This window comes from Aptenodytes patagonicus, chromosome Z (assembly GCF_965638725.1).
Source record: "Aptenodytes patagonicus chromosome Z, bAptPat1.pri.cur, whole genome shotgun sequence".
Lineage (NCBI taxonomy): Eukaryota > Metazoa > Chordata > Aves > Sphenisciformes > Spheniscidae > Aptenodytes > Aptenodytes patagonicus.
The window spans coordinates 61,646,770-61,671,444 of NC_134982.1; the positions used below are offsets into that span (position 1 = coordinate 61,646,770).

At 42.1% G+C, this 24,675-nt stretch overlaps 2 protein-coding genes across 4 annotated transcripts in view; one reads left to right on the forward strand and one right to left on the reverse strand.

Moving 5' to 3' along the window:
• Nucleotides 1-658: 658 nt before the first annotated feature.
• On the reverse strand, nucleotides 659-13,641 carry GIN1 (gypsy retrotransposon integrase 1). 3 transcript variants are annotated; one of them, XM_076362956.1, is made up of 8 exons: nucleotides 13,535-13,641; nucleotides 9,756-9,901; nucleotides 8,674-8,867; nucleotides 7,280-7,585; nucleotides 6,425-6,553; nucleotides 6,161-6,328; nucleotides 5,425-5,713; nucleotides 659-2,350 (listed from the first exon to the last, which is right to left on the reverse strand). In XM_076362956.1, the coding sequence occupies exons 2-8, from the start codon at nucleotides 9,892-9,894 to the stop codon at nucleotides 2,052-2,054; spliced, it is 1,524 nt and encodes a 507-aa protein (XP_076219071.1). In that variant the 5' UTR covers nucleotides 9,895-9,901; nucleotides 13,535-13,641; the 3' UTR covers nucleotides 659-2,051. The 3 variants fall into 3 exon arrangements, with proteins under 3 accessions (XP_076219071.1, XP_076219069.1, XP_076219070.1); XM_076362954.1 differs by having other exon boundaries at nucleotides 6,425-6,613; XM_076362955.1 differs by lacking the exon at nucleotides 13,535-13,641 and adding an exon at nucleotides 13,144-13,196 and having other exon boundaries at nucleotides 6,425-6,613.
• A 98-nt stretch (nucleotides 13,642-13,739) lies between these two features.
• The window catches only part of PPIP5K2 (diphosphoinositol pentakisphosphate kinase 2), a 52,608-nt gene continuing 41,672 nt past the window's right edge, over nucleotides 13,740-24,675 (forward strand). The window contains exon 1 of the mRNA XM_076362957.1: nucleotides 13,740-13,801. The gene's annotated coding sequence lies outside the window, so the exon portion shown is untranslated. The remainder of the gene's footprint in view (nucleotides 13,802-24,675) is intronic.

The window sequence follows — 24,675 nt, forward strand, 5'->3', positions numbered from 1 at the left end:
GAAACAAAAGGTACATAAGGAGGAGGAGGGGTTGGCTTAAAGAGCCTGGGCCTCTATTAAGGATTAGCATAGGAACAATTTAGGCTGCCACATCATTATCATGGCATGAACCTCCAGCAGCTATAGCACACAGCACCCAAACAGATTATTGTCTTTAAACTACTATTCCAGGGAAGAAATACTGTATGACCACAGTGCTCGTTACCTGGGGGAGGGGGGGGGGGATTAAATCAAAGTAAGGCCACTGTTTACAATTACTGGTTATGTCATATTTACATGTGGGTTTTTTTCTGCTGTAACTAGTTTGACAGGATTTCCTAGCATTTTTTTCAAACAAGACAAATGTATTTCACCAAGCCCGCTTTCTTTACTTCCTTGACTGCACTAGACTGATGACTATAAAGGTCAGCTGTCCTCAGAGAACAGCACGGCTTGCGGGTAACAGCAGCTAACAGAAACATTGGCATTGACAAACATACACAAGCTGAAAAGCCAACACAAAGCTTGTTTATCTCCAGGTGCTCTGCGGAGCTGGCACAGAGGAAGAGTCTGTGAAGCCAGCATCCCCAACTGCCTCCCAATACCCTCTTTCTGAAACAGTCTTGGTGGAGAAAAAGTATATACGTAGGACAATTTTCAGAAGACACAAAATACTTCGAGTATTAAGTATTTTTTAATTTGAATTTTATGATAGGATCCTGTCATAGTGCTGAGCTCTTTTCTTACACAGCTGTGGCCCATGATATCAAAGACATACTATACATTAGGTATGAATTTCTGTATGAGTTAGGTACATAATCAGCCTTGAGGACCAAGTCCTGTTACCCAAGATTAATTGAAAACTCTTAATAAATAGTACTTTCCTCCACCTGTGTTGTAAGTCACACAACATTCAGCAGCAGAGATGAGGGAACACACACATTCAGAGAGTGAGGTAAGCAAGTCTTCTACAGTATCAGATAGAAGTTACTGAATTTCTCAATTCAGTTTTCTGCTAGTTTTCCTCCTCTTCGTGTCAGTCCCCTATAAAAAGAACTGACTTGCACTCATCAGTTTTCCACATGAAATAATTCCTGTTCAGCCGACTTTGAAATATAGCCTTCTCAGCAGGAAGTCCAGACCAGTAACAACTTACTCAAGGAATTCAGAGAATAAGTAACGCCAGTGCTTCACCTTTCCTAGACCACTGTCAGTGGAAATATCCAAACATGTACTGGCTCTGGGAAGATGTAACCTTAAGAGAAACCAGATGTTTGTGAAGAAAGCACAAATGAATGCTGAATGCTCTTTAAGATTTTGATGCGCCCGAGAAATTAAAATTGCTCACCCTAGCAGAGTTTTGATGAGCGGGGAGCAGCTGAAGGCCACGTTGTTTCATATGCGGAACATTACATGCACTTGATTTTGGCAGCTTTACTGTTTTGTGAGATCTTAGAGAAATTAAAAGCTCTACTAGAAGTCAGACTCTGCAGCTTTTCAGAAAGAACAGGAAACTGTTTTGTAACAGGAAAAGGATTCTCTACAGCGGAGGCAAAATTTACATCAAGTTGCTTAGATTATATTTATCCCACAGTATCTCTGTCCACATTAGGAATGAGTCATCTAAGGATTAATGAAAAGGTCATTACAGTGAAATGATGCATTGTGTCCTGAGAGGATAACAGTAAGGTACAGCCATACTGCCATTCTACCAACAAAATCTGAAATTCAAATGCATGATGAGAACATGTGCTTTTACTGGGTTGTGCCTGTACTTTTGGTCACTGAGTGCTTCTCAATGCCCACATAAATTAACCACTGGACGCCAACAATGTTCTTAAATGCATACAGTAGCAGAACATGTGCTTTTACTAGGTTGTGTCTATGTTTTTAGTAGTAGAGCAATTCCTTCTTAACGCCCATACAAATTAACCAGTGGACACCTGCAGTACTCTTATATTCATAAAGTAGTAAAGTAGATTTGGCTAAGGAATTTGGAGCTATTACACTGTTTTCAGTCTGCCATAGAAGTTCCAAACTGTTTGGCAATGAAACGTGACATGAGACTATGCTTAAGTATCCTCTATCTTTGTCTGAAGCGTCCAACAAGGTGAAGGCCATTGCTCTGGCTTTGCATTGTTTGATTCAATGCAATGATCTTCTGTCAGCTCACACTGATGTTTACCATCTGTTGATTCTTGGTCTTTGCAGGCTGCAGGTGGCATTTGCACAGCAGACATGACATCTCTTGTGTACGCATTTATTCCTCCTTCAGCAACAGAGTCTTGTTGGCTTGGATTATAGGATCTTTCAGATAAGCCAATATAGTCATGGTCAACAACTACTCCACCTTGTAAAAAGTAATGGTTGTCTGTAAAAGAAGAGTAGCCATTAAATCAGATCCTTCTAGTTTACTGAAAGCCATACTTAAAATGTTAGTGAGGTGGTAACTTACTTTTGAAAACAATTTCCATAAGAGGACAAGAATGTTTGAGTGACAGCAGTCTGATAATGTGAATTTCCTAATTTCACTGAGCATCAAATGTTTGGCTGTATCTCATTACATCCACAAAATAATGCTTGCAGTGCTCCACATTTAGTGTTTTTCTTTGCTAGGTCAATGCCTAGCTTGATGTCTGTCATAGTCACCTACTGAACTAATACCTTAAATGAATGAACACGCAGATTCTTCCATTTTGTGCACACAGAGAAATGTGGCTACTCCAAGCTCTTTCTGGGAAGTCTTAAAGCAACACAACAGGCTTTTTTAAGAAATAAAAAAAAAGAAATAAAAGTTTTATAGAATTTAAAGACAACAATGGCGATTGCTACTGTATAGTACTATTGAGTTTTTCTTCCATCTGATATACGGTTACAGTGTTTGACTTTTCCAAATGAGTTCAAGTAAAATGAAAACAGTCTGACCACACAAGTTAGAAGTGTAACTGTCAACATGGGGTTAATACTTCTGTTTTGGAAGATGAGGCTAGGGCCTACCTTCTTGCTCACACGAGGATCCTAGTGTGAAATTAAGTGTTCTGTGAAATCAGAGCCATTCAACAGGTAAGTATGTCTATACAGGGGGCTACAAATTCTTTTGCGAGATGTAGGCCCAAAGAGGGACCTTTGTGGGAGCTACTGTGGAGGTGAAACTGCACTTTTCTGGCCATGTTTCTCAACAGACGTGTCCTAAATCTGCCTATTTGCACTCCTGAATCATTTGAGCACTGGACCCAGAGACATTCTCTTGAGTTTAATATTTAAACCAAACTACACTCAAACAAGAAAAAACAAATGTTGCTTCAGACACAAAGTATGTGTGTGTAAGGTGTCCTAGAACCTCTGCCTGGCTGCAAAGACAACCAGGTAGCAAGCAACCCAGGTACACCCAGGCTGCGAATCTGTGATGCCTGTACCAAGGGCTCTGTCAATGCACTTGACTCAGGATATATCTTTAGACCAAGAGTGTTACAAAAGGTTATGAAAAAATACCTTGCTTCTGATTGCCCATTCTTACCTACGAAAGAGTTTTTCCTCACATAAAAAACGAGCACTTCATTTTCAGGCTTTGCCTTTCCTCTTTAAAACTCCCAAACTCACATCTGAGGTGTGATACACACAAGATACCCTGCTCCAAAAATCTGGAGGGTAAGCAAAACACTTAGTAACACTTACAAAGTTGGTAGGCAAAGCCACAAATATCCTCACCGAAGATGCACTTTTTCCACATTTATTTCAGAGAACACTGCAAATGCTTTGTTCCCATCCAAGGTTATGCAAAGGGACAGCCACCAGACTTACACCACAGCAGCAGGAATAATAAATAAGTTGCAGATAAAAAAAGTTCACCCCTGCTAATAGAGAAGTCCTTTGTTAACAAAGATACATGCATTTCTTTGCAGATGAAAAAGATGTCATTCACTATGTCACTCACTGCCCAGTTTCACTGCTCTTATCCAACTGCAATACTACTTTCTTGATCGCTGTTAGGCTGTTTGATAAAGGCTAGCAATTACCTTGGCAAAGCCTGGTTTACCTCTACACAATGTAAATATGTATGAATATTGGTCTATAATTTTAAGATTTATAAGTATTCATAATCCATTGAATTTTTTGCCTGTGTCAGACAACTAATCTTTAGTCGCTTCCTGGGAAAGGGAAGAAGTTTACCTACTGCTTCTGCAATATTTAGTGGTAAACATATTAGGCTCTGATCCTACAAAGACAACTACACTTAACTTTTTATACTGTGACACAATTTACCAAGTCATTGTAACAGCTGGAGATTATCTGCATGCTTGACATGCATGTGACTTCCTCCTTATGGATCAGCAATTTAATGAAGAACTGGAAGGCACAGAGTGACCATCCAACAGTAAAAGTAGTGTCCTGGAGATGTGACATGAAATCAGTACCTCGGTTATGAAATCTGTAACTGACAAGTGGCAGAAATATCAGCTTCTCACATGAAATTCCGTAATTAGTTTCAGCTTTGCAAATCCCTTCAGTTTTAAGAGGTGGTGGAAGAAATTACCATCTCAATGCAGTTTATGCATTTTGAAGAACCAAAGCTTAACCACACATGCCAATAGGGTGGGAACTGGTCTACTTTTCAAGAACCTTTAACGAAAAAGCAGCTTGTTCTGTGACAGAAGTCTTCTAAACACTGAGTATTCATTTTCCTCAAAATGCCTGCAGTGACTCAAAGACAGTATCAACAGAAAAGAAAGAGCTGCCACTGTTTGATTAACACAGCAGCATCACAAAGGACACACTGAATACGTAAGAGCAAGAGTGGCAGTTGATTACCCCAGTCCTTGGGAATTTCTAGCAGTCTACTGCAGAGCATGACAATTTTATTTGCTCTGTTAAGAGAAACACATTTACTTCCTCAATAGCACAATTTAAAATAAACTCTCCAAAAATCAGTTCTCTGATGTAGTCTTTCTATTTTAAGGCTTTAGAGGCTTTTGTTAAAAAAAAAAGTCTAAACATGTACCATCTGCACTAGTCAGACTAAGCAAAAAAGAAAAAAATTAGGTTTCCATTGCACAAGCAAAAGAAATGTGCATCCTGCCTACATCAAAAAGAAACAGAGTCAGAAAATGCTCTTTGAATACAGCTCAGCCTAATTATACTTCCAGCATGTTTTCACCAGCCAGCATGAACAGGGCCAAACCACAGATTACAAGCAACTTTAATGGAAGCTATTTTTAAACATACTTTAAATGTGATTCATTAGCTCTGTTCCATGCTCCGCATAGGTTTGAAGCCACTCACACTCACTGTTCTCCTTACTGAAAACTGCAATTATCACATTATTACCCAGTGTTAGTTTAATTCACACTGCTGAGTGAATGATACCTGTTCACTCTGGTATCAGTGACATGACAGAAAAATTAAAAGTTATATATATTAAAAAAATACACACACACATATATATACCTTTTTCACCGGACCCTCTTACGTATGGCTTGAGGTGAGACATCTTGATGGGTCTTTTCAACCTGGATCCTGTGGCATCTCGTAATATGGCACAGCCATTATCTGTAATATAATCTATAATACAAGGACCAACCCATTCCGACTGGAAACGACCATCTTTCCACCAGTTTTTTCTTTGCCTGAGGACTTCATGACCAACTTTAAGTCGAAGGTTATTTAATTGCTTTGGCTTTCTTTTGACAGTGATTTTGTTTCTGATTTTTTGTTCATCTGAAGTGTTTTTCTCCACCTGCAGAAAGATACATAAGAATTACATTTTGAATAATCATGTATTTTCATAACATTGGTTAATAATGCAGAAGCATAACATAAGTGGTTTTGGATGTGTAATTCATATTATGTAGGGCTGGAAAGTTCTGAAGAAATTGATTTTATCTTCATAGATCAATAGTCCATAGGCAGTGTTTTTCAGCTTCCATAGATACGCAGCCCTCTAAGTTAGATATTAATCTCTTGGCAATAGGTCTCTTTTAAGGTTATTCCCTCCAAATATATACAAGAATAGGTACACTGGAATCTAGGGATAACAGGCAAAGGAAAAAAAACCACAAAACTAAAAAAACCACACAAAACTCCACATTGCTTTAAAAGGTTAGTTATACTTTACACTTCAAGCCTTCCCATCTTTTTTCTCTTTGGTCTTTTTACTAGTAAAATTTGAATATATAACATTTACCTGGCAATCTGAGGTTTTCTCTTCTTCCAGTGCTTGACTGGCTTTTTTAGTTGCTTCAAATATTTTGGCAAACATACTGTATTCTCCTTCCACACATATATCCATTGGATCAACAACATGTGGGTTACGATTAAACATTTGGAAATATGGGGTGTTTTGATCTGGCTCCTATTTAAATGGGGAGCAAAAAGCAAGCAAATTTAGCCTACAGCTTTGCAGATATTTTGGGGAACTTCAGTCAAATCAGGAAGAACCTTCACATACCAAGTTTGTCAAATTGAAAGCATAGGCAATAGCAGACAAATGTTCATCCCAATCATTTGGATGGTCAGTGCAGTATTTGTTAAGGAAAGCTTTGATTGTCTTGCATGTTCTTTCATTTACATCATCTGTCTGAGGATAAGACAATACAATTTGTTTCATGCCAAACAGTGCAAACAGTTCTTCATTTATCTTCAAAAGAAAAAGAACACAATTACTGAAGGTTTCCCTCTTCTGTATCACAGTTCAAGTAAACTAATTCAGTAGTTTTCCAACCCTTTTGTTGATACAATGATGACTGAGCAGAAGTCTTACATACATATTCCCACCAAATAGTCCAGGGTTGAAAGTGAGAGCTACAAGGAATCAGTATGGCTTAGGAGCCAGTAATTGATGGTTTCTAAACACATTTCTGCCATTAACTCAATTTGTCATTTCATCCGTATCATTCTCATGATTTCATCACCTGAGAGGATCAAAGTGTGAGAAGTTCTTCATAATTACTATATGCCAATGTCAAAAATACCCTTAGCTATCTGCTATACTGGACAATATGGATGAATGAAATACAGCATATTGGAGTGTAAAAGCTTGTGCCAGTTCAACTGAGTGACAAAACCTGCACTATGACTACCAGGAAATCATTTTGCTTTGTTCTTTTTCCAAAGAATAAAACCCTGGGAAACATTGTGTAATGTTACAATTGCAAATAATTGGTTTGTCATTTTCTGTATGTGCTAACTTTTTTTTAAATTAAAGACTTAAGTCTTTTTCAAGAATGGTCTAAAATTCAAATTTAATATGGGAAAATGTATTTTTCTTGGGAAAAAAAAAGAAACCAGCCACGTAAAGACTTACCTGATAAACAAGCTCCTTTCCTTGATCAATAGGCATTTTTTGAGGTGGCCCATATAAGAAAAACACATTTATGATTGCCTTAGCAATTTCAGCTGCTGAAGTCTCATGCAGTGGCAAGATAACAGCCCATCTTGTAAACAAATCTGTCATAATTATGATATACTTGTGGCTTCTGTTGGTAACATTAAAAGGTCCCATTAGGTCTATAGTGACTGCTGTCCACGGGTCCTCTGCTTTGATAGGGTGTGTTTTGGGTGCTGCGGTGGTTGTGTTCTTTGCCACTTGGCAGTGCTGGCAAGCATACACCTAGTGCAAAAATCAGGGAAGACGCTATCAATAAAAAGCAATGGTAAAGGTTTAAGACAAATCAGCAGGATCATAAATCTCCACGATTCCCCTGTAAGATAGGTCAGACCAGGAAGTACAAAACAAATTCATTTTATCATCTTTCTTATCATTTTTTACCCTTAGATTTTTCAGCCCCAGCATAAAAATAAAACAAAACCAAACAACAGTGAAGGCTGGAAGAAGGAGATGTGCAGGAATTCATAGCTGAATCTCCTCATCCTGAAAGCACTGTGCTCTTTCAAGTCCACAGTACAAATTTTAATATCCATTACCATTTGTAAATACTAAAGGAACTATGAAGCAGCTGCGATTGAAAGAAAGTCCTAATCATTCCCCTTTTGGTTCTATTGTGTATGCTGTGGCTGAAAAACACTGGCAGTATACATAATCTTCTGTGCATAACATGGATCAGCTTTATCTACAGGACAAAGCCCCTTTGTCCAAGTCTGAATTGAAAGCAAAGACTCATATTCAGTTCATGTTACAGTTGCACATGAACTCAAAGCATTCAGGTGATGCAGCAAGCTGACAGCAACAGCAATTTGGCCGTAAGACATTTCCTCAAGAATCACATTCTGCCTGGGGTTCACATCCATGTATCTCTGGGTGAAGGAGGAGAAGGAACTTTTCCAAGCAGTGATTTGTTTAACTATTTCCTGAACAGGCCTAATTGTAAGGCAGAGGCACCATTTCCATATTCTTAACTGCCAGCAGCCACTCTGGCCACATATCCTTGGGATGGTACACTGCATCCTAACAAAGATATACAAGAGTCCTTGCAAGAGAAATCCCTCTCAAAGACCAGATGTGCCCTGCACACTTAAAGGCAGTACGGCTCCCCACCACTGCGTAACATACAGCAATATGCAAGCCACGTGGTCAGTAGTAACAGAAAGAGCTTGGCAAGAAGGCTAATTAAATTTGATCGTAAGCTTACGTTTCCTCATCATGAAGCAGTATGGGTGCTTGCTGTATCAAAGTCATATGATTACAAAACGTTTGTAACAAAGACTACATTAAAAAATCCTGCAGCTATGAGACCATACCCACTGCTTGACGTCATTTGTTACAGAGGTCCAGTAGTAATTAGATTCCACTAAAGTCAGCGTCCTTGATATGCCATGATGCGTGCCAGCAGCATTTTCATGGCATTTCTCAAGCACTTTTTTCTTCTCTTCATCTGAAACAATTACCAGGCGCATTTGTTTTCTGTCTTTTCCAACATAGAACAATTTATTTTCTGAAAGAAGAAAAGTACCAGCGAATTATATGCAAGTGCTTTGTCTTTTGTTTGGTTTACTAAACTACTGTGCATGATCCAGTACAGAATTTATTAAATCAACTTCAATTCACTTCTGTGTAAATGAAGTATTTGTAAACAAAAAGCTACCATTATTTCCTCCAAAGAGCCAATTGTTCACCTATGTTTATTAATCTGGACATGAGGCATTACAAGGGCAAGTCAGAATGCAAACAAGTTCCCACAGGAAGTCTGACTGAAACACAAGCTAATGACAGGGTGGGAGGGGGAGGTAGGACATGTTAGGAGACTTATTGTCTGCCTGCCAGCAACCTGACTTTGCAATTCGCAGCTTTAACTCCTTCCTGCCTTCTCTCTATATAGACTTGGCAGGTTTGATGGGATTGAGAGAGCACAGCAGACTACAAAGGCTCATATACCTCCTCACAGGGATGCAGTAAAGCTGGGAAGGGCCAGGAGGCTCTAAGGTGACAGATGGCAAAGCAATCCCTGCACTTCTGCCCCGCCACACACAGCTCCAGACCAGACTGAGCATTCCCTGTCTACAGCTGCAGATCTGGGTTTCCCTTTCCATAGTCCTTCGAATTATGGATTGCAATGGCTACGTACTTCCCCAGTATCTAGAACATGGTTTGGCTTTTAGATAGATCATAAACCCCTCCTGGAAAGGACTAAAGCATATTGAATTTCTGTTTCTGTAAACATCCTGTTATGCATTAACAAGGGTTAAGCAGAGTGTTTGTTTCATAGAGAATGTATATCAAAATCAGAGTATGCTGCAGAGCAAGATCCCACTTTCATTTTTTTGCGTCAGCAAATCTTCACCTAAAAATCTATTTTCAGAGTCATTTGAGAGAATATTTTTACCTTTGAAAACAAATTTTTTGGCTGCTCTCCTGATTCCACTTCTTTCACTTGATAATGTTGTGGGATGATACTCTCCTGTTCGCTTGTAGTATGCTATCTGCTTCAGGTGGAGCCCACCATTTTTTCCACTACGGACCATTGCTAACCTGAACAAAATGCACAGTATTTGTTAGATGGAGCAACTGTCAGAGCAGCGCATCTTCATTTTTTAACTGTTTTCTTTGTAGTTCAGAGGTATCCTGATAATGTAGCATCTGAGAGGATGTCACACCATCCACTGCACTGCTCCCTATATCCCCATACTATCAACTTAAGCAATAAGGAACACTGCTCGACACGCTACTTTTGTTCTATGCAAAGTTGTTTTTGTCAACCTTAAAACTTATAAACAATGAGGACTTCCACTATATTCATTGGACTGGGGGTGGGGAGGGGTATGTGGGGTGTAGGGTGTGAGTGAGACCAGAGAGAGATCGCTTTTCTCTTTCTTAAACATTTGGATAGCTCTCAACGCAGGTATGCTGGAGATTAGATGTGTCCAAAGAGCCACCTAGTTGGAAAAAACCACATAGACAAATAGGAAAAAAAAACCTCCCCACACAGAAACTGACAGAAATTTATTTTGTTCATTAATTCATCTGACAGATTCTGAAGTCCCAAACCAGACTCCGCATGCAAGGTAACAATTCATTCCCTGACACAGGCTGACTTCCCTGATCACATTAATAAACTAAAATGTCATTAGTAAAATGCATCATTGGTACAGGGAAAGATTGGGTCTAGCAAGAACAGCATCAAAGTAATTACCAATTAATGAGAAGCAGAAATATTCACAGCAGAAATACTCATGCAGACTCTATGTGATTTCAGCGATTTTTTTTTTTCCAAATCTGCTCCAGCAGCCATGAAGATGTAGATGGAACGGCAGTTTGATCCTGCTCTAATTGATGTCTACAAGAGCAGGATCCGGCTTGGGGTCTGCCATGTCATCATTTCTTAATGAATGCTTGTTATCCACAGCATTAAGCAAATTTCTTCCTTATCCTGTCAGTGTCCCAAGACTAGACAATGTGACAACACAGCCTGCTAAAAAGAGTAATCAGTTTGTCTGCCATATCTGCTAAGTGGCAGATAATTATGGGGAAGTGACAGTATCCAGTCACTCTGGAATCCATGTTATCTCATTACACGTTCATGCTATTTGAAAGCCAAATGTGTAAGTCAGGATATTTATTTTTCAATTTATAGATTCTCACCCACCTTTACTATACTGGGGGTGGGAAGGAGGTAAAGAGCTCTAAAGAGTGATTATGCCTGCTTTTATTTACTCCATTTCTCCCAGAAAATAAAATGACATATGTTATTTATAGAATATCATATTTTCCATATACAGCTGGGCTAAACATTGCTGTGTTCCAGGAACTTCACATTCAAACAGTGACAAGACCTTTGCCCCACTGAATACTTCATTTTGCACAACCTAGACCTGGCTTTCAAAAACAGCGAAGTATCTTGTCATACAACATTAGTATTTTAAAGTAAAATTCTCATACCTGAGAGAACTAGTACGCATAAACGTTTCACCACTACAATCCTGTCCATGAGGAAAGAGGGTGTTTCAGAACAGGGAAGGAGTGGAGCCAGAACAGAGTACTGTTTCTAGTGATCTTGACTGGCACAGCAGTTTCTTGTAAACGTACATCTAAGAGCACAAGCCAAAGCAGCCCACTGAGTTGGTAAACTGGGTAACCAACCGCAGAAAGGAAGGTGAGGCTACCATGATAAAAGTCATGTTTCTGTTGTTTTAAAGAAGTTAATTTAACTAGCATTTCTGACAGTAAAAGAGTACTGGTGAAGAGCAATTAAAATACCCTATCTGCCAGGGGCATTCATTCAAGCTTCATTCAGGGCTCTCCTAAAGGCCAGTCCCACAGTTACCCAAGCATGGCTGGAAGTCAAAACTAGCCAAGTATGATTTATCATTTAACCACTGGGATAATGGACCATTTTGGCTTGACAGACTTTCACACATGGCAAGAAAAGATGTTCCAGAACAATCTTTATTCTTCCAGTATCTTTTGCTCGTGAAACTCTGGCCTGAAACAGTGAATATTCTCCACGTAGTACATGGTTATTGGTTCTAACAAAATGAAGTTGCACTGCAATAAGATACACTTGAGCAGGACCACAGCTTATACTTCAGCTAAACAGAAACTCTATCCTCATTCCTGCAATGGCAGTTTCTACTATAAAAGTTTGGAAGAATGTACATAAGCCAATGAAGAAAGAATGCATTATGTAGTATCCATACACACAATATATTTAGTAGGATCCTGATCCAGCAAACTTAAGTGCTTCAACAGTCTGCTGGATTGCTGCCTCAGAGGACAACATTAAATGAGCTTCCTTCCTGGATATTTAGTTTCCTATGTCCCTATTAGTTTTTTTTCCCCCCAATATCTAAATTACATTGTTTAGCCTATTCTTAAAAAAAAAACCAAACACAAAAACAACAAATTATACAATCTTCTAGTTTTGTTATTTAGAATAAACCATATTGCTTCAGATAATTCATATGCTGTCTCTATCAATACTCATAAAGTATCTCGTAGTCTGTAAAAATCAAAGACTTTTACAATCAGTAATCAATTCTTAACACCTTTGAAGCTGGGAAAGAATACACTGCTTTACAGCCAAGTAAAGTATTTCAGCAAAGAGAATGAAACTTCCATATAACCAGGGCTCTTTCTGCTTTAGTGTCCTAGTCAAAACAGTCATACCTACTAACACTCAACTACTCTACTTTTTAATGCCCATTTTCCCCCCCCCATCACAGTCCTAACTGCAAAGCTGTATTTTCAGTATAGCTTTCGAGCACTTCCCTTACCTCTATCTGCAGTTCCTACCAGGAACAGGAACTCCCCATGGAGCCCCGAATACACCTTTTCTAACCAAAGTGCTTCCAGGAACCCGGAAGCCTGCATCCCTCCCTGGCTTCTGCAAGCCTGAGCCGTTTTTGACAGAGACCCCTGCCATTTCAGAACACCCTCATTTCTTAGGTATCTCCACCTTCAAGCTTGACCCCACTTAAGAGGCCGTTGGCACCGTTAGATCACATGCAGGCCTCGGTCCGGATGGAAGCTGCGCTGCAGATGACAACAGTGCCACCTCGGAGGCGCTGGCAAGTAAATCAAGCCACTGCCCTAACCCCTGACCGCCACTTCGCAAATATCCCCTTATCGTTTACTGCGACCGCCACGCGAGGACAGAGAGGCGAGCAGGCATGGCCCCCGCCGGACAGGCAGACGGCCAGGGCGGGGGCCAGCGGAGCCGAGAAGGTAGGTGCGCTAAGCCGAGGGCTTATCGCCCTTGGTAGCGTCAGCCGTACCTCCCAGAAGCGGTTCCTCCAGGGAAGGAGTCCCGCCCACCCTCAGCATCCTCCGGTGCGGCGACGCCACAGCGCCGAGGCCGCGCCCAAGCCCTATTCCCGCCCGCCGCCAAGACTACTGCCCCCAGCATGCAACGCGCGGCCCGGAGCGGCCGGTCGCAACACCCCTGCCCGCGCAGAGCACGCTGGGAGCCGTAGTTCCGAGTCGGCGCTAGCCGGCGCGCAGGTCAGCGCGGCAAGCCTCACGCATGCCCGAAGCGACGTCGACGCGACCTTTTTCCTTCCCACCCCCCCTCCCCGCCGCCGATCCCCACCCCCTCCTCTCGGCTCCGCGGCGAGGTCGTCGGTAGACCGGCCGCCGCGGAGAGCCGCCGGGCCCCTGGGCACGCACCTGCTCCAGCAGAGGTATCGGCACGACCCGTCCCGGGGCCACGGCCCACTAACTTGACCTCTTCCCGGCCGGCTAAGCGCAATGACGGCCCTCGCGCCCCGAGACTTATGTGGCGCCGCCGGAAGTGGCGGGAGGGAGGGTGGGGGCGGGCCGCCGCGGGGGGGCGGGGCGGGGCGGGGCGGCCCGCGCGGTGGCAGGCGGCGGCGGCGCCTCCTCAATGGGACGTGGGGGCGCAGGCGGCGCCACGCGCGGCGGCGCCACGCGCAGGTGAGGCGGTTTCTGCCCGGTGCCGCTCGGGGCCCCCTCCTTCCCCTCCGCCATCCCCCAGCTGGCCCGGGGGATGCGGAGGATGCCGGCTGGATCGACCCCGCCGGCCGCGCCCCTCTTTAAGACGGGGGGGGGGCGGTGGGTTGCGGCGGAGCGGGTCGCCCCCTCGGGCTGCGGCCTGGACACCGGGGGCGGTTGCCGCTGTCCCGCGCGCCCCGCGCTCCCGCCCCCCTCCCCCCTCCCGCACGAGGAGCCGGCGCCCGTTCCCGCCCTGGTGCGGCGGCTCCCCTGGTAGCGGGCGGAGGGGCGGCGCCCGGGGCCAGCCGCGCCGCGGGCTGTCGCCTGGGCTCCCCCGGGCGGTGTCGGCGGCGCCGCGGGGCTCGGCGGGCTCGGCGCGGCGGGCTCGGCCGCGGCGGAAGGGCGGCAGCCGCGGTGCCCGCGGCTCTGGCCGGCTTCGCAGCGAGCGGGAGGTCCCATGAGAAGCGGAGTCGGGTCAGCGGGCAGCTTACTCCTGTGGTGGGAGTCTCTTGGCCGGATCCGGTCCCAGCACCTGATGGCAGGATGGCCAAAACCCTTCTAGTCCTCTTTGTCTTTCGCGCAGACCTAACACGTGCTGTTCAGGAAGCTGCAGTCATCAGTAAAACATGGTGGGCATGGGCAATAAGCATATCTAGCTTTTTTGCCTCGTTTTGTGGTTTATTCTATTCTCGGGAACAGTTTTACTGAAATAGCAGTGACGTGAGTTTGCAGCGTGCTGTGCTGTCAGAAAGGCAGGTGAAGCTTTTCAGTGCAAAGAAGTGCTTGGGATGAAAGGCAGTGTTCCTAAACCGGGGGGGGGGGGGGGGGCGGTGGGGCATGACATCTCTTTAACCACTGGATTTGGGGCACTCTGTTAACATCCCAAAAACTGATGATAAATTCACTTGGGGCAAGGGAGATTGTTACCTACGTTGTAATCAAGCTAGGAAAGAAAAGCAGCAGCATTCCCAGGGCTGAGAATCAGTTACACGTAGTAACCAGTAAATAACCTGTTGGGAACTGAGATGGTTTAGATGTATAGATAGAGTGGGCTGTGTAATGTTTCTCTATGTTCTAGTGGTGTTTTCCTGAACTGGGGACTTTACAGAGTATTGGTAAGTTTTGAATACACTGTTTTTTTGGCACTTCTGTTTTTATTTTATACTTTTATTTTTATGCCCTGTAGTAGTTGATATTGCAGTTAGCCACTCTCCTCACACAAGCAGGAAGACTGGGGGAGATCAGTAGCACAACCACAGTGAAATAAGTGGTTTCCTTTCTCATCCAAACCACTTGTATCTAGTGCCCTAAGCTGAAAAGCTACTCTCCACAGTTGTTTGTTATAGTAATTCTGCATTAAGTTGTATGTTTCTTTCTAAGTGTTGTTTCCCTTCATCTATTTAAGCGGCTCTGTTTCCATCTTTTTTGCATCCCTTCTGCATCATTTTTCTACTCTAGTAGCAAGCAAAACTTTTTTTTTTGCCTGGGGTATCAAAACTCCCATAGAATCTTCCTTTGTTTTGGTGAAAAAGTGCATGATTGTAAATGACGAGAGATAGCTAAACGTATCACTTTCAACAAGTTTTGATTCAACCAATAACAAAACTATTCTTGCTATGTAGAACTGTTTTTGGCCTAAGGATTTGACTGATGTAATATGCCTCTTTTATGGTTCAACATGTGAGAAATACGAATTTTTATACTGGTTGGCTTGTTTTGGTTGGCTGATTCTTTCTGTGGAATAGAGTTTCATCCTTCTGGCAGTTGTGGTTAGAACAGATCAGGCCTCCAGAGGCTGAGCCTAATGAACTTCGGTACAGAATTTTTTGTAAAACTTTCTCATCTTTGCAAAAACTTTCTCATCTCTACAAAGCTAAAGTAACAAGTTCTTTGTAAGAATATGGAGAAGCTGTTTTGACATCTTTGAGTGGGATCTCTAGAAGTTTGGAAGCCAGCCTTTCTTGAAAGATTCAAGCTTCCCACAAATATAAATGTTTTTAATTGATGTGTTTGACAAGGTTTGATTTAGAAAGGAGCTTGGAGGTTAACAAATGTGAAGGTTATCTGTTCTGTGGCTGTGCAGGAGACACTTGTAACGCATGCCAGATGTCAGTTTGTAGTAGTGTTTGCCAGTTTAAAAAAAAAACTGCCTTTCTGTCTTGAAGGGAAGACAGTGATATTTACCAGACCGGTTTTTCTAGAATTTTAAGGCTGTTCTGACACTTCTGTTGAAGGATGGCGATGGTTCGTTTTGCAGTTTATGACTGCTAAAAAGCTGAAAGATGCCCTGTGATAGTGTAATGTTTGAGGCTAAAACTCAGAGTTTTAGCAGATGTCATTACATGTGCTGAAAAGTCACATTTCTGCTGGTGAGATATTGGGGAAAAATAAGTTCTGTGAGCAAAGAATTTGGTAAGGGAAAGATTAAGATACTTGCATTGAAAAGTTATTTCACTTTAAGTTTGGTAATTCTAAATGACTGGAAATATTCTGCTTAACTAACTGTATAATTACTAGGAAAGAAAGCAAACATGGGGAAATCAGTCAAGTAATTACTGTTTGAAAACTGTAACAGTTGTGCTTTAAGACTAGAAATCTCATTCGTCAACAACCTAAAAGGCATGTCTTTCCTCCCGAAGCTGGCTTCTAAACAGAGCCCTGGTTCACATGGCACGGTACAACTACAAGTTTTTAGTCCCCTGGGCTAAGCTACTGTAATATGGAGGGTCAGACTGAAATTCTACTTTAGGCACAAACATCTAGGTGGCACAGTTCTTGGAAAATAATTCAGGTCCCCGGGAGAAGATTTAGGCAACTGCAGTTAGTTGGCTAACCTAGCTATATAGCATTTCAAGAAGTGTAAGTGCCTCTGTAAGTAACACTGACGAGAGTTGTTTCCAGTAGGAAATGCCAGTAAGGTGGGTATTTCTGGATTCCTGTTGCTTGAGAGTGTAGGTGTCTCACTGGTAAGATTTTGCACATCAGGTACCTGCCTTCTGCTTGGAATCCAGAGCAGCGAGCCCTCTCCTGTAAAAACAAACCCAGTGGCCACATTTAAAGAAAACTAGTGGTGAATGGGGAAAGTGAAGTTGGATTATGGTAGCCTAGTGGTTAGAACAGTTGAATGGAACAGGACAAATACTGTTTCTATTCCCTCCTGTCTCAGTGGTTTCAAGTCCCTGTTTTCTGTTTATCAGAAAAATGTCCCAACCACCAAGCTGAAAAAAGTGTGGGTAAAAGCACCTGTACATATACTTTGCTGCTGAAGATGGAGTGCAGGTAACAGTGCAATAGTTTTTTGCCCAGGAAACGCATTTGGAGCACTGTGGTGGGTTGGCCTTGGCTGGACACCAGGTGCCTACCAAGCCACTCCATCACTCCTCTTCCATCAACAGGGCAGGGGGAGAAAATATGACAAAAAGCGTGTTGGTCGAGATAAGGACAAGGAGATCACTCACCAACTACCATCACAGGCAAAACAGACTTGATGTGGGGAAATTAATTTAATTTATTGCCAGTTGAAGAGTAGGATAATGAGAAATAAGAAAAAATCTACAGCCACCTTTCCCTCACCCCTCCTTTCTTCCCAGGCTCAACTTCACTCCCAACTCTTCTACCTCATCCCCCCAAGCAGCATAGGGGGATGGGGAATGGGGGCTGTGGTCAGTTCATAACACTTTATCTCTGCTGCTCCTTCCTCCTCATGCTCCTCCCCTGTTCCAGCATGGGGTCCCTCCCATGGGAGACAGTCCTTCATGAACTGCTCCAACGTGGGTCCTTTCCATGGAGTGCAGTCCTTCAGGAACGGATTGCTCCAGTGTGGGTCCCCTGCAGGGTCACAGGTCCTGCCAGAAAACCTGTTCCTGCATGGGGTCCTCACCATGGACTGCAGCTCCTGCCAGGAGCTCCAGCGTGGACTCTCTGTGGGCTGCAGCTTCCTTCAGGGCACATCCACCTGCTCTGGTGTGGGGTCCTCCATGGGCTGCAGGATGGGTATCTGCTCCACTGTGAACCTCCATGGGCTGCAGGGGGACAGCCTGCCTCACCATGGTCTTCTCCACGGGCTGCAGGGAAATCTCTGATGCCTGGAGCACCTCCTCCCCCTCCTTCTTCACTGACCTTGGTGTCTGCAGTGCTGTTTCTCTCACATTTTCTCACTCTTCTCTCCCAGCTGCTGTGCAGTGTTTTCTACCCTTTCTTAAATATGTTATCACGGAGGCATCACCAGCGTTGCTGATGGGCTCAGCTTTGGGCAGCAGCAGGTCCGTCTTGGAGCCGGCTGAAGCTGGCTCTGTCCAACATGGGGAGAGCTTCTGGTATCTTCTCAGAGAAGCCACCCCTGCAGCCCCCCCGCTACCAAAACCTTGCCATGTAAACCCAATACAAGCACTTACCTAGCAAGGAAGACTCATGGCTCCTCTTCATTCTTCAGAATGTTTCTTCAGGTCTCAGTAGAGCGAAACTGAAAGGTGAGTAGTCTGTTTGGGAATGCGAGCTGCTATGATTTTTCTGGTGGAGTAATGCATAAAGTACTACATAGTAATGCTTTTGGAACACTGTATAAAATATTTGCAGTGTTCCTGCAAGCAGAAATAACTTAGCATGTTCACAGTTGTCATTTAGCATAGATTATGGCTCTTCATCTGGCAGTCTGAGAGCTATGCTTGGCTTGTAGGCATAACTGGGTGGCTGGCTAAAAGCAACAAATAAAGGCTACTCTTCATCTTCTCTTTTGGGAGGTTCTTGTCATCACTTCCTGACAGATTTTGGACATCGCCTTACCCCATTGCCTGTAATGGAGGAGGTTGGGACTAGCAGGTAGAGCTAGTAGTGTTGATGCATTGGACTGGGAGTCTAGATGGGACAAAAAGGTGCAGAGTTCTTGGTGTGGGGAGAGGAAGGTGTAAGGTGTGGCTGTCCCTGTGCTGGAGTGCAGTGAAACAAGTCGTGGTGGAGTGCTGGGAGAGTCTGGGAGGAGAGAGTGGGTTGCAGCCTCCTGGTTGGAGCAGATAAGTCAGCTGCTTTTGAATGGAGTAGAGAGAGAGAAGGGTTGTTTTTATTTTAGTGACTCCCTGTGTGGGTGTCTGCCACTTTTTGCCCATGCCACACTGCCTGTCAGTGGAGAGGGGAATGTGCAGTGGTCTGCCCTGCCTTCTGATACTTTGCAGATCACCTATCTTGATTTGGCAGGGGAGAGCAGACTAAATCTTGCATCTGGTTTCCTGTGAAAATACTTAACAGAATGAAAAAGAAACTTTGGAAAAGCTTGTATTAATATGTAGGTTACTTATGATGGGGGAAGATGTCAGCATATTGTGAAATCTAGAGCTTGATGTTGGTTTAATGCAAGATCGTAGCAGGTGACTTAGCTCCTGTAACGCAATGTAGTGTAGCCTTTATAATTGCATCTTTTTCCTTTGCTACCTTTTTTAGCCTATTTCTCGTCTGTGCTGTTGTACATCAGCAAAATTCCTTGCCTTGTGTTATTGAGCAGAGCTGAGTTACAGAAGATGGTGACAAACTTCTTAAGGCTGTTGCTGAAGATTGTATTTGATGGAGAGCTAAAGGCTTTTCTCAGTTTCATGTTTCTTAATAAGCCTGTTACACCACTGGACCTTGCAAATTCCAGTAATTATTGGAAACCTTTATATCCCTTTGTATTTTCTGTGATTACTATTTCGTTTGGTTTGGGTCTTTTTGTTTTTTTTCTTGTTGTGCAATATTCTTTGTGGTTAAGGGATATTGGGATAGAACTGCTTTACATCTTTTTTTAGATTTAGTCCATCTCAGTAATGGGCTGACAGCAGCTACTCACCAGCTCACAGGATGTGTGGTAGAACAGAACAACATCTGTGTGTAAATACTAATGTTCTGTATTACTGACTACATGACACAGTAGACATTGAATATTTCAGTAAATTGGAGAGGGTGTGTATCTTGCTGTGTAAGGTACAGCAATAAAGAAGTCACGTATGGTTTGCTCACAGTGTTGTCTTAAGCAGCTTCTGTGTCTTGACATCCTTTCCCTCTTTTTCTGCCTTTTGCCTGTCCTGTCTCCTTTCTCTTCCTAGTCATCTGTCAGACCTGAGGAAATGCTATTCTTGAGCATGGGCCTTGTTAGTAGTTCTACAGTCTCACATTTAAATCTGAAGTATTACCAAGTTTCTTTGAATCATCTGTAGAAAGGTGTTACACATCCACGCAGAGCACTAGGGATCGCAGTCACTGCTGTCGGCTCTGAGAGTTCCGAACTCACCGGTTTTTTCTTCTTCTGTCGCCCCTCTGCTTCCCCCTTGCCTCCTCCCCATACTTTGTGCTCCACCAGCAACCCAACAAACTGGCTGTCTTTGGTGGTTTGTTACACCATAAATCATGGTGCAGAATTGGAATTTTAAAACACGTAAAATGCCTCAGCAGGAGGGAGGCAAACATTTTTGATGTTAAATGCACTGTTAATGAAAATGTTAGGTATAGCAGTTCTAGCAGGAAGATGTTGAGAGCTTTTTGACATCTCAGTGAGACTACCTGAAAAATTGCTTTAAAATCATGCGGGTTTTAACTGCTTAATTTGAATTGGAGGCAGCTGGTAATGGACGCAGTTTGAATATCCCTACAGCGGTAAGAACTGAAACTTTCAAAGGAGCAGTATGGGGAGCGGGTGCAGGGGAGTGGGCTGTTTTGTTATTGTTATATGTGTATATATATATGTACAGAATCATGTAACAGATGAGCACCACTTACGCTTGTACACTTACCTGTTTGTTAAATTCCACAATGTAAATGTCACAAAGTGTTTCGTGGTTGTTTTGTTATAATGGCATTTCCTAAAGTTGTTTTCCTAGTGGTTCGTGATTTAGAAATGTTTCATAGCTATTTAATGTATAATGTGTTGTTTTTTTCCTTGAGATAACAGATGAGACGGATTTTTAGTCTAGTTTTGTTCCATTAGTTTCCATTAGAGTGCAGTAGAGGCAGTGTATATTTGTTCTTCTGATCGCTGTAGCGACACAACAGAAAACCTGGTGAAATGCTTCTGTTTATACAGGAGTTGTATATGTTTTTATCAGTATTCGTAACATAGCTGTTAAAACTTTGAGCCTCTTTTACATGACTGTTCAGACCACTGCTGCTATGTTGAGCTGATTTGTTGCTGACAGTTACTGGAATGCTAATCTTTATGGTCTAAGTAAATATGGGAAACACCAGGGCTGGATTCCTGAGCTGCTGAAACATGTGGAATGGGGACAGGAAAACTATTTGTGGGAATATATGTTAACACTTAGTGAGGACTATGTTCTGGCTTATTCTTTTAGAATATACTTGTGGAATTCTTTTAGAACATATTTGCGGAAATGGAAAAATGTTCTGTTAGAAAAAAAGTCTGTAGTGCGCTGCTGGAATGAACAGTGGACTTGGAGTGCTTAGCAGGCTACCAAAATCTGTGATTCAAATACAGCCCTATTTGTATGTTAATGTTAAGTTTGTCTGTGTGTCATTTTATATATTTAGAATGTTATTTTGTATATCTTCCACTAGTAAGTGATAATAATAGCAGTTAAACTTACGGATTTTTACTTCTCCTTTGCAGTGCACTATTCTAGTGCCATCTAACTTATTAGGGAAAAACTGAGATGAGTTTATTTTAAGATAAGAATGTAAAATGAGCAGATTTACTGTTTTTTTTAAACATTTTCTTTTTTTTGTTCCCTTTTTTTTTGGCCAAGACATATCATGGGGTGGTCATGAATAGAAAGTTTTAGGACAGGTGAATGAACAGGCCACACATTTGATTGGAAGTGCTTTTAAGAAACAACACTGTTAGTTAAATTGTGTTTTTCAAAATTAGTAGAGGTGGTTTTATGTGTAAGCTGTAAAACAGAAGCCTTGTGTAATAGCTGAGGTTTGAAGGGAGCATAGTCTAATTAATTTTACCTGGAAAGGTCATTGCACAGCAGGAGATTGTTGCCTGGATATTCTTGATTCTATCTCTTTGGAAATGGGTCAGTGTATATTCCAACACGAAGCTTTGGGTTTTGTCTTGCTTACATTGCAATCTTCCGTGGTTGAGGCATGCATGTAATTTTCTAATCTTCACTGTCTGGTGAGGCTTATGCTCATGCACCCAGTACGAGAGGATCTAACGTAGAGCGTCTCTGCCCCTATATTGCTGCTGCTGCTGCTCACTTCTCAATACAGAAAAATGGTACTGGGAAGACTCCTCCCTGCTCCAGGGGCGGCAAGATGGAATTCTGCATAGGGCAACGTGTGTTAGAAGTTTCTCCCATCAGCACTGACAGAACTTCTGAGGCAGGAAGACAGCTCCATCTTTTTGCTCTGCCATTTATTATTTCTCCTTGGTGTACTTCAGAAGCATGTTTTTATCCAAGCACGGTCTTACTGCATTTTTGACATCAGATAACTGTAGATGTTTTTAGGAGGCTTGTGTAAGTTGTTCACTGTAGTTCCAGGCACTTACTCTCATATTTCTCTTTCCATGTCTCTTTTCTTGGACTCTTTTTTCACACACCACAAGAAAGAAGGGGATTCCTCAATTTTTATAGTAGCCAAAGCATTTGGAGGGAAAGAATTTTAATTCCCATCTCTGAAAGCATTTATTCTAAAAAATAAATAATTTCTTCATTATATCCTGACTCAAGTTAATGCTAATGACAGTAGCTTACAGCATCTGCTGTCTGGGAGATAAGCTGGTAACCATCAGCACTCAGAATGCCAATTTGTATGCAATTCAGTGAGTCCATGCAGTAGTTTACAAGCCTGAAAAGTTTCAGTATCTTTTCTTGATCCTGTGTCTTTGGTCTTTTTTTTACAAACTGTCTGAAAACTCTGGGGCCCAGTGAAAATAGCATGCAGTGGCGATCTAGTAATTCATCCACCTTCAGACGGGTGAACAATGTAATAAACCTTGCAGAAAATAATCTATTAACTCCAAGCAGACTGTGCGACTGTTCAAAGTCTGTTTTCCGCAAGTGAAGCTCCACTTGACAGGTCTACTTGTCACCAATAACACCAACACTCTCCAGATTCTTGAGTCAAGAAGGTAGAAAAACACTTCAGCTTCACATAGGTTTGTTAGGGAATTAAGCTTGTCAGGTTATATTTTTGTGTCATTTGTAGACAAATATGTCGTGCTTTCCCTTCAGTCTTTATTTTTATGGTTTCTACTTGCTTTGAGAAGTAATCACTTTGGGTTAGAGAGATTCAGGTAGTGCCAGAGATCCTCATGAAATAACTCGTCATTAATTGTACACAAACTTCCCAACTGCTGCTGCTCTCACGAAGTGCACTACAGGAATAGGTAGGGGAAAGAAAGCTCAAAAAAACTCCTTTTGATGACCTCCTGCTTATCTGCTTCAAGTGGTTGCTTTTCCTTCTTTATGAGAAAACCCTAGGTTTTAAAAGGCTGTTAAGACACTTGTTTCCAACTTACAGAATTTGGGTGGTGGGAGGGGGAAGCTGATGCAAGAATACCATTTCAAAGTTCTGTATTAGTTGCCAGTATATGTTGGCAATAACCTCGGCCTTTCTGAAGCTTGCTAGAAATAGGATTTGGAAAGCTTGCTTTCTTCACCCTTTCATAAACAGGATTGATTTATCTCAGTATCTAATTCCTAACTCTCGTGGGAGCAAGATGAATTAGGTGTTTGAAATTTCATTTTGTTCTTGTTGCTTGAAGGACAAATGCCTGCAGTTTCACATTGTAAGGGAAAGTAATTTTTCATTAGCGGAATTGAAGGAGAGCAGATATATAACAAATACATTTAAGAAATGAATCTTTTAATCCCCTGCTGTCAATCCAGGATCTGTTGTTCAGACCTCCATTTCAAGCTTCTGGATCTGAAACAGCTGTATTGTTTACCCAAGCTTAACCTATTGCTCTCTGACTTAGGACAGATTCTTTCTGGCTAACGTTTGCTCTGTTTACCACCCTCTTTCACAGGAAGCTGAATGGTTGATCACCATTGGGAATTTACTATTGCTTCACTTTGTTCATAGAACAGCCAAAGTCATTTTGACAGATATGTAAAGACAAATTCAGTTCTGCTGAGACATCATTGTTGAATGGCACTTACATCACGATCTGACTAATAAGCAACTTAACCTAAAGCGTTTGATCAGATAAGCTTCTAAACAAGTAACTGCTTATTAATTTTCTAAGTTGTAATAATGGGTTATAATTAATGGTATAAAGCCATGCACAAGTTAGAGCACTAACAGTTACCTGGTTAAAACAACAGAAGAATGAGCTCTGAGTCTCTATTTCTGTGTACAAGTTATTTGGCCAAGATTTTATTTTCACATGATTGGTATGTGTTCACTTCACTAGTACATTAGTGGTTAGAAGTACTGTTGACAGAAGGTGGTGCTAGTGTACGTCTCTGTAAATACTAATTTTTCAGTGTGAAAATAAAGCAATGCTTTGTTGGAAATAAATAAGCAAACGTCAAGCTGGCACATACATTCTGCTTTCACACTGAAGACTCACTCAGTGTTTGAAAGAATAGGTTTCAATTTAAGAATAGTCCTAATGGGGGGTTATATTTTTCATTAGCATTTTTGTCTATTTGCCATTGCCATTTGATCAGGAAACTTTGGGGAAAAAACAGCTGATGACAGGGATGGTGAGTTAAACATCGCAAATATTGGAGATGATTTTTGTTGTTTTATTTTTTGTATGAAACATATACTCTGCACTTTACCCTTCTTAAGTTAGGCAAAAAATGCATTTGACAGTTTTTACTTCTGCGAGTTATATTGTCTATTTTTAAAATGTCTGCATCAGCAGTTTGAAAATACCTTGAAATTATTCCCTCTGCTGTAGAATACTGTGTAGACTG